The sequence below is a fragment of the Pseudophryne corroboree genome, chromosome 7 (assembly GCF_028390025.1).
Source record: "Pseudophryne corroboree isolate aPseCor3 chromosome 7, aPseCor3.hap2, whole genome shotgun sequence".
NCBI lineage: Eukaryota > Metazoa > Chordata > Amphibia > Anura > Myobatrachidae > Pseudophryne > Pseudophryne corroboree.
This window is the reverse complement of record NC_086450.1, coordinates 251,576,959-251,591,665: the sequence shown is the minus strand read 5'-3', so window position 1 is coordinate 251,591,665 and position 14,707 is coordinate 251,576,959. Positions and strand designations below refer to the sequence as shown.

At 43.2% G+C, this 14,707-nt stretch overlaps 1 protein-coding gene across 4 annotated transcripts in view; it reads left to right on the top strand.

Moving 5' to 3' along the window:
* Nucleotides 1-14,138, top strand: part of TNRC18 (trinucleotide repeat containing 18) — a 1,076,633-nt gene extending 1,062,495 nt beyond the window's left edge. For all 4 annotated transcript variants that reach the window (XM_063934091.1, XM_063934092.1, XM_063934093.1 and 1 more), the window contains one exon: nucleotides 13,135-14,138. In XM_063934091.1, coding sequence (XP_063790161.1) covers nucleotides 13,135-13,341 — 207 coding nt within the window. In that variant the 3' untranslated portion in view covers nucleotides 13,342-14,138. The remainder of the gene's footprint in view (nucleotides 1-13,134) is intronic.
* Nucleotides 14,139-14,707: the final 569 nt, after the last annotated feature.

Sequence of the window (14,707 nt, the reverse complement as noted above, 5' to 3'; positions counted from 1 at the left end):
TGCATAGAGACATTTTTCTGACTTTGACAGTCCACCCTTTGGCAGTCAATAATAACTGCCACCTTCTAAAATATTTAAGGAGAAAAATGTAAGTCAGGGGTTAATTAATTTCCATGGTTGGGTAGGGGAGAAGAGTGGAGTAGGTGTGAAGAGGGTATGACCTAGTGAGAAAGCAGAAGCATGTGTGTATGAGTCCATGTTTGGAGGGTCATGTATCATCGTGCCGTACGTGTGGTAAATCAAGCTTCGAGGTATTGCGAAGTATACATTTGAATTCCTTCTTATCCTGTGGTACAGGTCTGTGGATGGGCTGTCAAACTCTACCGAGCTCATTTCGGCTGTGGTTGTAACAAAATGGGGATGCACATTTTAGTTGATGATACATGAATGGGGGAGGTATGTGGTTGCTAATATCTGTGCCTGTATTCCCTATCGTCTATGTGTGTCGTTACCTGAGGGTTGTAGAGATGAAGATAAAGAACACTTACGAAAAATGCAATGATATTCTATGTCAGGGAAATGTACATCTGTTGTTGAAGTTGTGTTCGGTATCTGTTGAGAGTCGTCTTCTTTGCGCTGTTTTGCTCCTTAGGCATGAGCAACAAGCTTTGTCAGTGCCATCAGATTTACAAAAATGTTGGGCTAGCGTGAGTTTAAAAATACTAGGGAAACTGGGGATCCATGGCAAAGTTCATCAAGTGTCCATATTTAAAGTTGTCAAATCTTCTTCTTTGGTGCTTGTCTGTTGTCTGTATAGCGTCTCGTCAACTTCCTCGTCCAAGGGGGTCTTTGTATCTTGGAGAAAAGCAGAAAAACAGGTGAAAGAAACGGACCGTATAATCGCATTTTCATCACATTCTGGTTTCTATCATTGGGTCATAAATCAAATCCAGGTTAATTACGGTTTCCTCACTCCTCAAGCTCATCACTTTTGTACTTTGTTTGCACCTCATTAAAGCCTGCCCGCATCTAAATATCAATCCAATCGATATAACGACACCCAAGATACATAGTAGAAACTTTCCAACATCCATTATGACTCCTTGAGCCCAGTCTCCTAAACCGGAGAACCAATTTCGCGGGTTCAACCATGACACCCAACCAGTCAGCTCATTACCTACAGCAGCAAGGGTGAGATTGTGTTTTCGACGAAATTCCCACTTTAATTGCAGAATATCGTCCATCTTTTGGTCTATGACCTCTACCGGATCCTCGGTGCTATTTGTGATATACGTGCAACACTTTATGCCGTACTGTGTTGCCAATGTAACACAATATCCGCCTGTTACTGCTGTAAGATAATTAAGAACCATCCTATGCTGAACTAGTTCTGTTTTGTAAGCTTGAAGTTCTCTTCCAGTGTATCTAAACGTGTCATCATACATTTCAGTGATATTATCTAACAAATTGGCGAGTGCGGAAATGTATCTATAATTCATCACTCCTCGAGCGGTACGAGTGAAATCTAACGCTACCAGAACCTGAATCCCGGTGGATTCATGGATAAGATCAGAGGCCGGATGCTCTAACCTTTCTGACAGCTGTCTTTTAACTCGGTGCTCGTAATGAGTGTGAGTATAAGGAGCTTGGGCACCACGGTGTATGTCCTTCATTTTGTCATGTGTAACAGTCATCACTTCAGGCAATACTTTTCCAATATAACACAATCCTTCAGAGTTTGGGGCAAGCCACTTGTACGCCTTTCTCCCGCATATGAAATATGCATCATCGGGGAGAACATAAGGGACGGAGAAGGACATGATCATGTTACAAACCTTCCAGGTGAAATCTCCTGACCCTAATTCTTCCATCTGCTTAATGCACGTATCAGTTTGTACGATATGTGCACAGTATCCTGGTGATACCTCTCCAACTCTAGTAATCCTATTTCCTAAGGTATATCGATACCGAAAAGATTTTCCTCTACTGGCTATATGGCGTACGAGCTCTGTATCTGTAGGCATTCTATCTGCTCTGTGTGAAAAGGTCATGGTAAGGTTGCTCCATGACACTTCCCAATTTCCCGGTTTTCTGGGATTGGAGATGTTAAAACATATGAGGGACCTATCCACATGGTATTGGTGGAGCTTCAAACTAGGAGGGCTGGAGATGTTAAACCTCCGATCCACCGGTCTCCCACCACTTAGCTCAAGTACCTCCCCTAACGTTAAAGGAAATGGTACTAGCCCTGATTTGCTGTGACCCTGAGGTACTTGAGAGCATACCCAACAATCTGTTTGGTTTAACACGTTACCCACTAAGGAGTGATAGTCACTCAATGGATGCCGGTCCATATGGATATTAAAACTAGATTGGCATTTCTTTATGCATCCATCTTCAACCAGATTATCACAGAGCCTACAGATACAATTTTCTTCAGCTAACAATCCATCACAATTTCTTCTATCGGATCGTTTTCTGATACTCGCCTTTGCTTGTTGGTTTGGTTGATCTTGGAAAACTACGCCTCCATCATCATAATCGGAACCCATTCCAGAACCTCTCTCGACCTCTATGGTACTCTCGCCGGAACAGACTGCTCTGGTCAACATCATGGTTAACATCAAAATCCGGATCACAGTCTCTTGGGGCAAGTCCATCTTTGAGGAGGAAATAGAGAAGAATGAGAAGGGGGAAAAAGAAATTTTTAAGGGAGAGGGGCTGGGAAGTGGAGAAAAACAATAAAAGGGAGAGGGGAGTCGACAACTGCTTTCGGTCTTCAAGGCTCAGGTGCCGCCTCAGTCCTCCTGGAACAGACACTCCAGTGATACAACCTCTACCGTCTGTTCCTTATCACGGGACTTCTCTGGATCGGCAACCTTTTTGCAGTGGGATGAATGGACCCAAGTCTCTCTCTCAGCAACCTTCAATGCTGTGGTGCTAGTCAATAAGACCTGGTATGGTCCTTCCCATCTATCAATAAGACAACCTGAGCGTAGAAAATTTCGTATCATTACATAATTCCCAGGTTCAATGTCATGACAATTACTATCTGGTAAATCAGGAATCACCAACTTCAGTTTATCATTTTGATTCCTCAACTGTTTACTCATGTTAATTAAGTATTTTACAGTTACTTCATTGTTACATTTCAAATCATCCTGAGGGTTAATCATGACATGCGGTTGTCGACCAAACAAGATTTCAAAAGGAGACAGATTAAGAGGGGACCTGGGAGTGGTTCTGATGCTATACAAAACAGTGGGTAAAGCTTCTGGCCACGTCAATCCTGTCTCTGTCATTACTTTACTCAATTTATTTTTAATAGTGCTGTTCACTCTTTCGACCTTCGCACTCGCCTGTGGACGGTACGGAGTGTGCAGCTTACTATCAATTCCCATCAGCTTACACATTCCTTGAAAGACATCACCTGTAAAATGGGTACCCCTATCACTTTCAATGATTCTAGGGATACCATATCTACATACAAATTCCTGCACAATTTTCTTAGCTGTAAACATAGCAGTATTTGTAGCTGCTGGAAATGCTTCGACCCAATTCGAGAAAACATCTATACAGACAAGTACATATTTCAAATTTCGACATGGGGGTAATTGAATGAAGTCAATTTGTATTACCTGGAAAGGGCCGCCGGCAGGTGGGATATGGGATGGTTCTGTAGGTATTGCTTTTCCAATATTCTTTCTCAGACAGGTAAGGCATGACATTGCTCTTTTACCCGCATGAGAGGAGAATCCTGGGGCGCACCAGTATGCTCTTACCAATTTGCACATCCCCTCCTTGCCTAGATGAGTCAGCCCGTGAGCTGCTTCAGCCAGACATGGAAGGTATGCCCTGGGGGCCACCGGTTTACCATGTCCATCCGTCCAGAGCCCTGAGGACTCCTGGCCATATCCCTTTGCCTTCCAGACTGCTCTCTCCTGTGTGGAACACAAATTCTGCATCTCACACAACTTTTGTGTGTTGATGGTATTAAATACCATCAGTTGTGTGGTGTCTGTCCGTATGGGGGTAGCAGCTGCAAGCTTTGCGGCTTCGTCTGCTCGGCTGTTACCAAGGGATACTGGGTCTTGGCTATATGTATGTGCTTTACATTTGATAACAGCCACTCTGTCGGGTTCCTGTATCGCTGTTAGAAGCCTTTTTATATAAGCTGCATGCGCTATCGGTGTACCAGCCGCCGTCATAAAATTTCTGAGCCGCCATAGGGCTCCGAAATCATGGACTACCCCGAAGGCGTATCTAGAATCGGTGTAGATATTGGCTGACTTACCCTTAGCCAATTCACATGCTCTGGTTAGGGCGACCAGTTCAGCAACCTGGGCTGAGTGAGGTGGGCCTAGCGGTTCCGCTTCTATGGTGTCTTGGTCATCTACGACTGCGTATCCAGTACACAAGTCTCCCGAGTCTGACTGTGACAACTACCGTCCGTGTAGAACGTGAGTTCTGCATCTTCCAGTGGATTGTCACTGATGTCAGGCCTTGCGGTAAAATTTTGGGTCAAATATTCCATACAATCATGTGTATCTTCCTTTGCATTAAATCCTCCTTCCCCATCACTCTCACCTTCCACCCTTTGTGCCTGACCAGGCACGCCTGGGAGAAATGTTGCAGGGTTTAATGCACTGCATCTCCTTATGGTGATGTTTACTGGGGCCATTAATGCCAATTCCCATCTTGTAAACCTTGCTGATGAGACGTGTCTGGTTTGGGCAGAGTTCAATAAGGCAGATACCGCATGCGGTGTATGGATTGTGAGGTTGTGGCCTAGCACGACATCTTCGCTTTTTGTCACTAGCAATGCTATCGCCGCAACGCTACGCAAGCATGTGGGGAGGGATCGCGCTACCGTATCTAGCTGAGCGCTGTAATATGCAACTGGCCTGCTGGCATCACCGTGTTTTTGTGTTAGTACACCTGCTGCGCACCCAGCACTTTCTGTTCCGTATAGTTCAAAGGGTTTCCCATAGTCTGGCATACCTAGTGCTGGTGCCTGCGTTAGGCATTGCTTGAGTCTCTCAAATGCTGTTTCAGATTCGTCTGTATGCGAAATCCGATCAGGTTTGTTTGAAGAGACCATTTCCTGCAAAGGTAGCGCCAATATGGAAAACCCTGGGATCCAATTACGGCAATACCCACACATTCCTAGAAACGTCCTGATCTGTTGTTGGGTTTGTGGCAGTGTCATGTCTCTAATGGCTTGGATTCTATCAGCGGTCAGGTGTCTCAGTCCTTGTGTTAGACAGTGTCCCAAATATTTTACCTTAGTTTGGCATAATTGTAACTTGTCTTTGGAAACCTTGTGACCTGTGTCTGAAAGATGAAACAGGAGCTGTTTCGTATCCTTCAGGGATGCCTCCAATGAATCAGAACACAGTAGTAGATCATCCACGTACTGTATCAACACTGATCCACTCTCCGGTTGGAAAGACTGTAAACAATCATGCAAAGCTTGAGAAAATATACTTGGACTATCTATGAAACCTTGGGGTAACCGAGTCCACGTGTATTGGACTCCTCTGTATGTGAATGCAAACAAATATTGGCTGTCAGGGTGCAGAGGTACCGAAAAGAATGCGGAGCAGAGGTCAATAACAGTGAAAAATTTGGCAGTGGGAGGAATTTGCATTAGGATGACAGCTGGATTAGGCACTACGGGGAACTGACTCTCAACTATTTTGTTAATCCCCCTTAGATCCTGCACTAGCCTGTAACCCCTCCCCCCACTCTTTTTAACAGGGAAGATGGGACTATTTGCTGTGCTGGACGTTCTTACTAGAATGCCCTGTTGTAGCAAGCGCTCTATTACTGGGAAAACTCCTAACTCCACCTCTGGCTTCAGAGGATACTGTGGGATTTTTGGAGCTATCCTACCATCTTTTACTTGTACAACTACTGGAGCTACGTTTGCCATTAATCCAGTGTCCTGTCCATCTTTTGTCCAAAGTGACTCTGGTATCTGAGATGTCATCTCTTCTACTTGGGATGGGTTCCTATTTGTCATAATGGAATGTGACATTAATTTTGATGGGGAGTCTAACATGTCTCGTACTTCCTGAGCGTGATTCTCAGGGATGTCCAAGAATACACCTTCAGGAGTACAATAAATGACGCAACCCATTTTACATAGTAAGTCTCTTCCCAGGAGATTAGTTGGTGCCGATGCAGCCAGCAAAAAGGAATGCTTGGTATGCAAAGGCCCTATTGTAATCTCGGCTGGTTTGCTAACAGGGTAGTGCTGGACTACTCCTGTTACTCCCATGGCTGGAATTGTCCTACCAGTGGTTCTCATGCCCACTGTCGAATTTATCACTGACTTGGCCGCCCCTGTGTCTACAAGAAAGTTTAAAGTTTTACCAGCTACATTGATTGCAATTTCTGGTTCGCTTCCAAGACTAGCAATCAACTTAACTGGGTGCAGATTACAGGTATGGCCACACCCCTATTGGGTATGCTGACCTCCCTGAATCCCGTTGGCAGCAACTACTTGTGCGGGGGTTAGCTGGGAACTACCAGAGGCATGCCAATCTCTGTTCGGGGGATATCTTTTTGTTTCCCCTGTATGTGGCTCAAAACTCCGCCTCTGTGGACCCTGCTCCCATTGTCGTGTGTTGTGTTGTTGTCTAGGGGGTTGAAAAGATCTTTGTACATTCTTTGTTCTACATTCTCGTGCAAAGTGTCCCGGTCTGTTACAAGAAAAACATGTTATTACACTTGCCTTACCCACAGGATTCGGTGGTACATACGCAGGCTGCCTTGTGGTCAGCGCCTGTATACTTACTGACATCAACTTATCACTTTGCGACTCCCTGTGCCTAGTGATATTTCTGTCGTGATCAATAGCAGCCTCTCTCAATGTGGACACTGACAGACCTCGCCAGCATGGTTGCGTGGTCTGTACCCTAGCTTTTAATGTTTCTTTCAAACCATCCATCAGTACAGATACTGCTACTTCTCGATGGTTTGGGTTGGTCTTAATGTCTTCTATACCAGTGTACTTTGCCATTTCTAATAGTGCCCGGTGAAAATATTCTGTTGCCGTTTCGGACTCCTTTTGCTTAATGGAAAATATTTTATTCCATTTAACAACGGCTGGGAAATACTCCTTTAGCTGTAAATGTATCCTTTTTACATTATCCTTGTTGTACACGTCTGTAAGCGGTACATCTTTATCCAATGCACAGTCAGCTAAAAATTGAGTTGCGTCAACATTGGAAGGTAAACAAGCTCTTAGCAGTATCTGCCAATCCTTGTTGTTGGGTTCTACAGTGTTACCTAGATCCCTGATGTATTTTTGGCTAGCAACTAAATCCTTCCTGGGGTCAGGAAATTCGGACACTATTGTTCTTAATTCCATTCTGGAAAATGGAGTGTACATGGCAATGTTCCTTATGGGAGTGGCTCCAGACACATCTGTTTTTCCATTGGGAACTGCTATTACCCTTACAGGAGCAATTCTAACAGCCTCTTCCTGTGTAGATTCTACAGCTTGTTGTGGTACAATTGTTTCAGTGTAGTGCATGGTGCCGTACTTACCCGTTGACACGACCTCACCTATCCCTCCGCTAGGGGCTTTCACTAATCTCGTGGGTGTCGCTGTGCCTACTGTGGTCTCTGCTATGGTGGCTGCAAGAGAGAGAGCTGAAATTGTTGCTGAATCGTCTTCTTGATCACACTCCTGAGGAAGGTTCAAAACAGGGTACATCTTGCACGGGTTAATACTTGCATGAGTTATTTGGTTAACATCATTAACATTTACAAGGTTACTAAGAGTTTTTGTTTTATAACCCAGTGCGTTTCTCTCCGTAATCAACTTCTCTCCTGCAATGTATGGTGGAGGAGGAGCTGTGGCTATCAGCTTCCTGACTGCCCCAGATCCTGCCGCCAGAGCCAAACCTCTCTGTATCTCACCTTCCTGGTGCCATAACTGTAAATAATCATGATGCTGAATTCGTCTCTTTGCTGATTTTACGAGACATATCCTCCTCCTTAAATTTTGTAACACTTCTGGACTAAAGCTACCTATTCTTGGGAATTTGTCCCTGTCTTGTACAGTCATTCTCTCCCATTCATCACATAAAGATTCGGTGTGACTTCCATATTTTTCACACATTACATATCGTGCCGACCCAACTGGTCGGTTCACAGAATCAACCTGAACCAAGGTTGATCGCCCCCTACCTGAGCAACTGGCCCCCATAGTCTGCAGGTGTTGCTTAGTCCTCCTTGGATCTCTGTATCAAGGTTTTCAGCAAGCCTTTACAGACAACCAAATTACTCCACAGTAGGCCGGCGGTGGCGGTTTACCGAGTACCCCACTCACTCGCCCACCTCGACCAATACGACCTGATCACACCGACGTGGTGCTGGCGTACTCGATACAGGGCCCCTATGGAACCTTCAGTTTACTGGAACATATGAGGGTTACCCGCAGGACACTTACTCTTTCCAGTAAAGTTGGGGTTGTTAGATAGTTCCTGAGTGACCAGCGAACTTCCCTTCCAAAAATAAAAAATTACACAAATCACGTCAGAATGTACAAATAGCGTTTGTGACCACTTTACTCTAATGGTATTAGGTCAGATTACTAACTACTGCACACAATTACGTGTGGTCCAATCGTTCAGTACACAAGCACTACTTGTTATGTACTGAAAGATCAATGGAATCGATGTTTCCGGCCGCGATTCCTTCAGCAAGAGCTTGTATGGCCTATATGGGTTCTGCACCAACACCCCAGGCGTTGTGCCACTGGACTTTTATAGCGGACCTTTTACCTTACGACCTCCTGGTCTTGTTACCTTATGACCTCCTGGTCTTGTTACCTTATGGTCCGCTATACTCTAATGCTCAAATATTATTTAACCAGGGATGCCTCCCTAGCCACCGTATATGTCACTTACACGTATGTCCCTTGACGAGTACCCGGCTTTCCTTTTGGTTCCACCTTAAAGTTGTATAAACTTATGTATACAAAACCACACTCACTCAACACATGTACACTTTGTTTCTATATCTATTTCTGCGCAGAAATTGTCTTCAGTCCAACAGTGTTACCAATTAGGAGCAGGATCTGTTAAACTAAATTTCAGATTTTTTTTCCAAAAATAGATTTGCGTTATTTACCGCGTCGCGTTATCTATCGCTGTGCGTTACTTATCGCTTTGCGCTAATTCAACTTTTCGTGACGAGCTACGTGGGCGTAACCAGACGCTACGTTGCGTAATGTACGCTGCGTGCGTCTGCCTTTTGGATTGCGTACGCTAGTCTTTGTTAGCGACACGTGTACGCAATGCAAAGATCCACCGTAACACAATATATACTTTTATCAATGTAAATGATCCCTGATCATCTACCGCAATCCACACTGACTGCCTTGTCTCCTAGACAAATCGTGTGTTGTTCTATACTTTAACTATTACCTTTACTATGAAATAACAGCAAATCTCTTTTTAGCACTTTCTATCAACTATAAAAATTGGCAAACAGGAATAGTGATATACGAAATTGAAAAAAAAGAAATGCAGATAAATGTATGCGTGCGTGTATACGCAAGACAGAAGAGAAATAAAACAGTTTTTAAAAGACACAAGCGTTTTGTTCTTACTTCCGGTTCCCGGATTCCTTCAGCACTCTTTATCTAAGCGAAGCAGACGCTTATCCCGTCAGCACTGGGAGACAACCTCCCACCCTTTGCTGGGGGATAATGTCTGCTGATCTACCTAGTGCAGATATGAGAAGGATAGGACGAGTCCCCAATTGACAATGCTAAATTCCTTTGTCGTATAAACAACCCTTTATGAAGTCTAAGAACACTGTACGCTGTTTGCCTAAGAAGTACCGTAAGGGTACGCTATTTGCGTAACGATCGCTCCGCCGTAGGCGAGACGCTCAAGCGTCACGTTCGCTCACGGCCCAGTGATCACAGGACACGTTATTGGTTATGACTAGAGTAATGATTCGCTATGGCGTAGCATACGCTCGAGACCACGAGGAGGTCACCAGCGGCGCAGACGCTCACAACGCTATACCTTAATGTTTAAACCTTATACCAATGAAATACACGGAATACCTTAATGTGAGTACAGGGTGTAAGTGCAACCTTGTGTAACCTGACTAACTACAAGGCTGCTTGAGCGTCACCGACGCTCAAGTGAACACTTAATACTATAGAAAATACACAGATACTGGTTTAGGTTCCAAAGCCTATTAACTGTATTATATCTAATATTTGTAAAAGGGGATAACAGTACAAATGATACACTACAATATAACAGAGACTTCCTAACCACAGAACTAAACAATAAATACAAAAAGACAATACTACACTGACCTAAATGCAATACAATACAATACAATCTAATACAATACAATACTAGCCTAGTCTAGGGGAGATATGAGAGAACAGAACAGAGAGAGAGAGAGAGAGAGAGATGAGAGAAATTGGCTCACAGAAAGACAATGATTACGGAGAGAAACTTACGCACAAAGGGTATGATCGCCTGCGCCTCGATATCCAGCTCCCGGCTATCAGCAGATAACCGTTGATGAGAGAGTGAGAGCTGGATGTGGTCGGCCTGCCTATTTATGCCCCACACACAATGCAATCTCCTGGTCCTACAATCCCATTGTCCATTGGCCGAAGGAATTCGGCCCTGCATCATAACAAAAGGTCATAGGGTGATTCATACAGGTGGGCTGTGACGATTTCCAACAGCTCAGGTGGGTGGGAAACTGGGTTTCCCGCCGCATACCTGAGTATGTGTAAATAATAGAAATGGACATAAACTTCTTATGTCCATAACTATTCGCACGAGCGATTAATACGCTCCAAACCAACACCGGAATATTACTAATTAAATACTCTTCCGATGGGTACCAAACACTGCTGTATGATTCCTGTCAGACCCTTCGTACAATACAAAGAGGGATTCCTTTAAACAGGGACCTTCTATTTTAACCAGACTTTCAGAATCTATCAAGGTGACCATGATCTACAAACTACATTAATTGTGAACATTTGTAACGAATGAGTCGCACGCTACGACTACATAAACTCTACCGTAAATACGCATACCGCGCCTGCGAGTGCACGCTATCGCGGGTATGCGCCTTCACGGGAGAGCGTACGCATGCGCAGCGCGGACCAGTGTGCGGTGCAAATATGGCAACGTGCATAGAGACATTTTTCTGACTTTGACAGCTGGTTTGATTGATATAAATCCTAATAGAATATTTCAACATACTGTCTTCTGACTATTTATAAAGCGGCTGTGTGCCCTGAGTTGGAGAGAGAGATATCCTCTGACTGAGAGGAGAATGCTGCTGTAACATCTTGTATGCTGTGAACAGTCCTTAGCACCTTTAGCGTCTTTTTTAAGACTTTTTGAGCAATAAACATCTTGCCTTTACAATGAGTACATCCATATCATGCGACCAACAGAATTGTGCAATACATTATTCCGTTTTCTTGCTGTCCTGGAGTGAGCCCTTCTCCAAGCTTTGCCCTCTGGCAGCTACTGTGCAGTTCCTAGTCCAGGTTTAGGGACCAGGAGAATCAGCAGACGCCAGTTAGGAGGCATGTCAGCAGCATGTCTATGCATACACAGCAGCAAGCAGTTCCAGGGCCGGTGGTAGAACCTGGTGGTGGCAACAAATTACCTGCCCACTGCGCAACACCATAATGCAGGTGTCCTAAGACGAGATGACAGAGATTTCCAATGGAACAGAAAAGCAAAATCCAATCCAGATTTAGCGCACCCTATTTAAATTCCTAACTTGCATTTGCTCATTGCGAGTACAGCTTGTCTACTCTAGTTCCTGGTTCCAGCGCAAGCAGCTTTGTTCTCTGACTTCTGCATCTCCTGAGTGTACAATACATTATACACTATCTAGCTCTGTGTTCTCTGACTAGCAGTGTGCTTCTGTTACTCACTGCCAGCAGTCCTGTAGCAATGTAAATAAGATGCTTATTTTGGGGGAAAATGAACTAAAAGATGCTCAACATTAGCAAATGTGCTCACGACTAGATAGGCTGTTTAACATGACTGCAGCAACGAAGAAGGAGGATACATCTCTATGTTTTATGTGGAGAAACTGTCCACTGGTGATCCTCTAGTAGGCAGGGAAAAGCTATCTGTCCCCTTAGATTGATTGCTAAGGTCTAGTGAGGCTGATTTAAAATCAAGCTACAGTACATCTTAACTAATTGGTCAGCTGATCTAATGGAATATAGTTGCTTTATGTCAGGCTAGATAATAACCAGGCCAGAATTGTGTTAAAAATTCTGTCACACTGATAAACAGTTCATGATAATGTCAATCAGGAGCATTAGCTACTGTCTTTGAGTTGCTGTTTGCACATTCTCCTCTCTAACTGATATTACATAAATCATGAGAATTATCACCACATGCACTCTAAAATCAAGCAGTTGGAGACCCCCATCTAGAAATCCTGCATTTGCCACTGGTCAGGGCTGTGTAATCGCATTGGTTAGGTTATATTTATACATATTTAGACTACTTTAAGCAAGACAGTAGCGAGCCTGGTTGGGCCCAGGTACTTTTTGGGGGTGTGGCCTAATCACAGGAGGTGTGGCCATGCACCCTTAGAAAAACAATACAGAAAAAATAGTCCTTTAAGCTGCATGTGCTGAACTGAGAAGAGATACAGTTGCTGCTGCCAGGTAAGGGGGGGATGGACCTTGACCAGGGCTCGGGTAATAAGTACCCTCTCCCCCCTCTCTTGTCACCACTGATTTTAAGACAGAAGATTCACATTTGTTTTTAAAGGGAAAAACAACTTACATTTGATTAAATTGTATTTGTATTGACATTAAGTATTTCTGTTTGTATTTCATTATGTTCCATATAGTAATTGTGTATATTGATAACTGCATTCTCTAGTTTTAAGAAAATTTAATTGATTTGATAGTGTGCAGTACTGCAGCTTTCTCACACAGTATTGTGGGAGCACAAGTATACACATTTATTACTCCTGAAGTAAGCCTAGCGCATATGCTAGTTAATTGCTGGACTCATCTTGTGATACAGTATCTCCAACTCAACACATTTAAATTATTTTCTTACGTGTGATTTTAACCAGTTATGTTCAGTGCACAGATGCAAATACTATGCTAAAAAGTGACAAACGCCTTTCTGTATTTTCTTGCAGCGTGCATTGTACCAGTCCTCTCACGTCGATGAGAATGATGTGCAGACGGTTTCCCACAAGTGTCTGGTTGTCGCTCTCGAGCAGTATGAGCAGATGATAATGACAAAGAAATACCATGACAGTGAGGATCTCTACTACCTTGCAGGAACTTATGAGCCCACCACAGGAATGATCTTCAATACTGATGGAGTGCCTGTTATCTGCTGAATATAGTTTATCCCAAACAAGACTTTCTGACAATCATTAACACAATAATGACATAGGTAGAGAAGGCAAAATAACACTATAGGGTAAAAAGCCTATATGATGCTAAGTCACTTGTCCAAAGTTTGATTTGTAAGTTTAAACATGTTCAAAATGCAATGTCATATTCATGTTATAGTTACTAGTTTTAATCAGTAGCAAATACTGTATATAACAGATAAAAGTAAATGTAAATGGATAGGCACTCTGAAGAATGTAGACAAGCACTTACATTTCAGTGAAAAAATATTTCTTAGTATGTTCTTAAAGAATATTTACAGTATACTGTATTGAAAGTGGAAATAAGGCACGATTTAACTCCATGTATGTATTAAGAAAAATGAAGAGACAGTTAATGTCTCCAGATCTTCAGGGATCATGACTTCAGTATTGTAAGACGTAGTGGTTCAGATCATGGAAGCGCTTTCTGGACCAAATGTGGCTCTGACAACTAGATGGTTTATTTTTCTTAATGAACTGGGATCACATGTACACATAAGATATTTCACACTAAAGTATTTGTACTGTACTTACCTGCAGTTATGTATAGAATTTAATAATTTCACGCAAATATGCTTCCATGTAATGCAACATTGCATACCAGATATTTCAAACCATCAATTACCATAGGAAGAAAAAAAACATGACCTTTTCAGACAATCTTGAGACGGAAAGAATTTTGTCTTTTACTTGTTATTTCTTACGCATTTTGTTTTGTTGCACAGTTCTGTGTCCCTTTTCATAAAATATACTGTAGCTAATGCTTGTGTTGTGATTTCTAAAAGGTACTGTAAATGTCGATTTACATACAGGACTAAAAGCAACACTTTAAAAAGACATTCAATACACTTTAAATGGAGCCGCTGCGGCCGCTGTAATCAATCCTTAGCCTACGTACTTTTTACACCATTAGCGTACAAAGCCCCGTACCGTGTATGTACTTTGCGTACTAACGCCGCGCTGGCCGTACAAAGTACACGCAGTGCGTACACACCCAAAGACACGCCGTGAGCACTCTGCAGCTACACGTGACAGAAATACACTTATAACCTTAGCAGGGAAAGGAGACACGGCACCAGATTGTATTTAAGATGCTGGATTCTGACACACCAACATATAATTACTGAAAGGGGGTTACAATAACAATACAATACAATAGAAAAATGGATAATGTCAATGGTACATACGTTTTTGGTTTCGCCTGCGCTCCCCGGCCGGTCCTCAGTCATCAAGGGAGATGATCTTCAGAGTCTGTGATAGTGACCTGGCCTGCAGCTGGCTTTTTATACAGTGGATAAAAACATAATACAATAGACACTGTGTGCTCTTC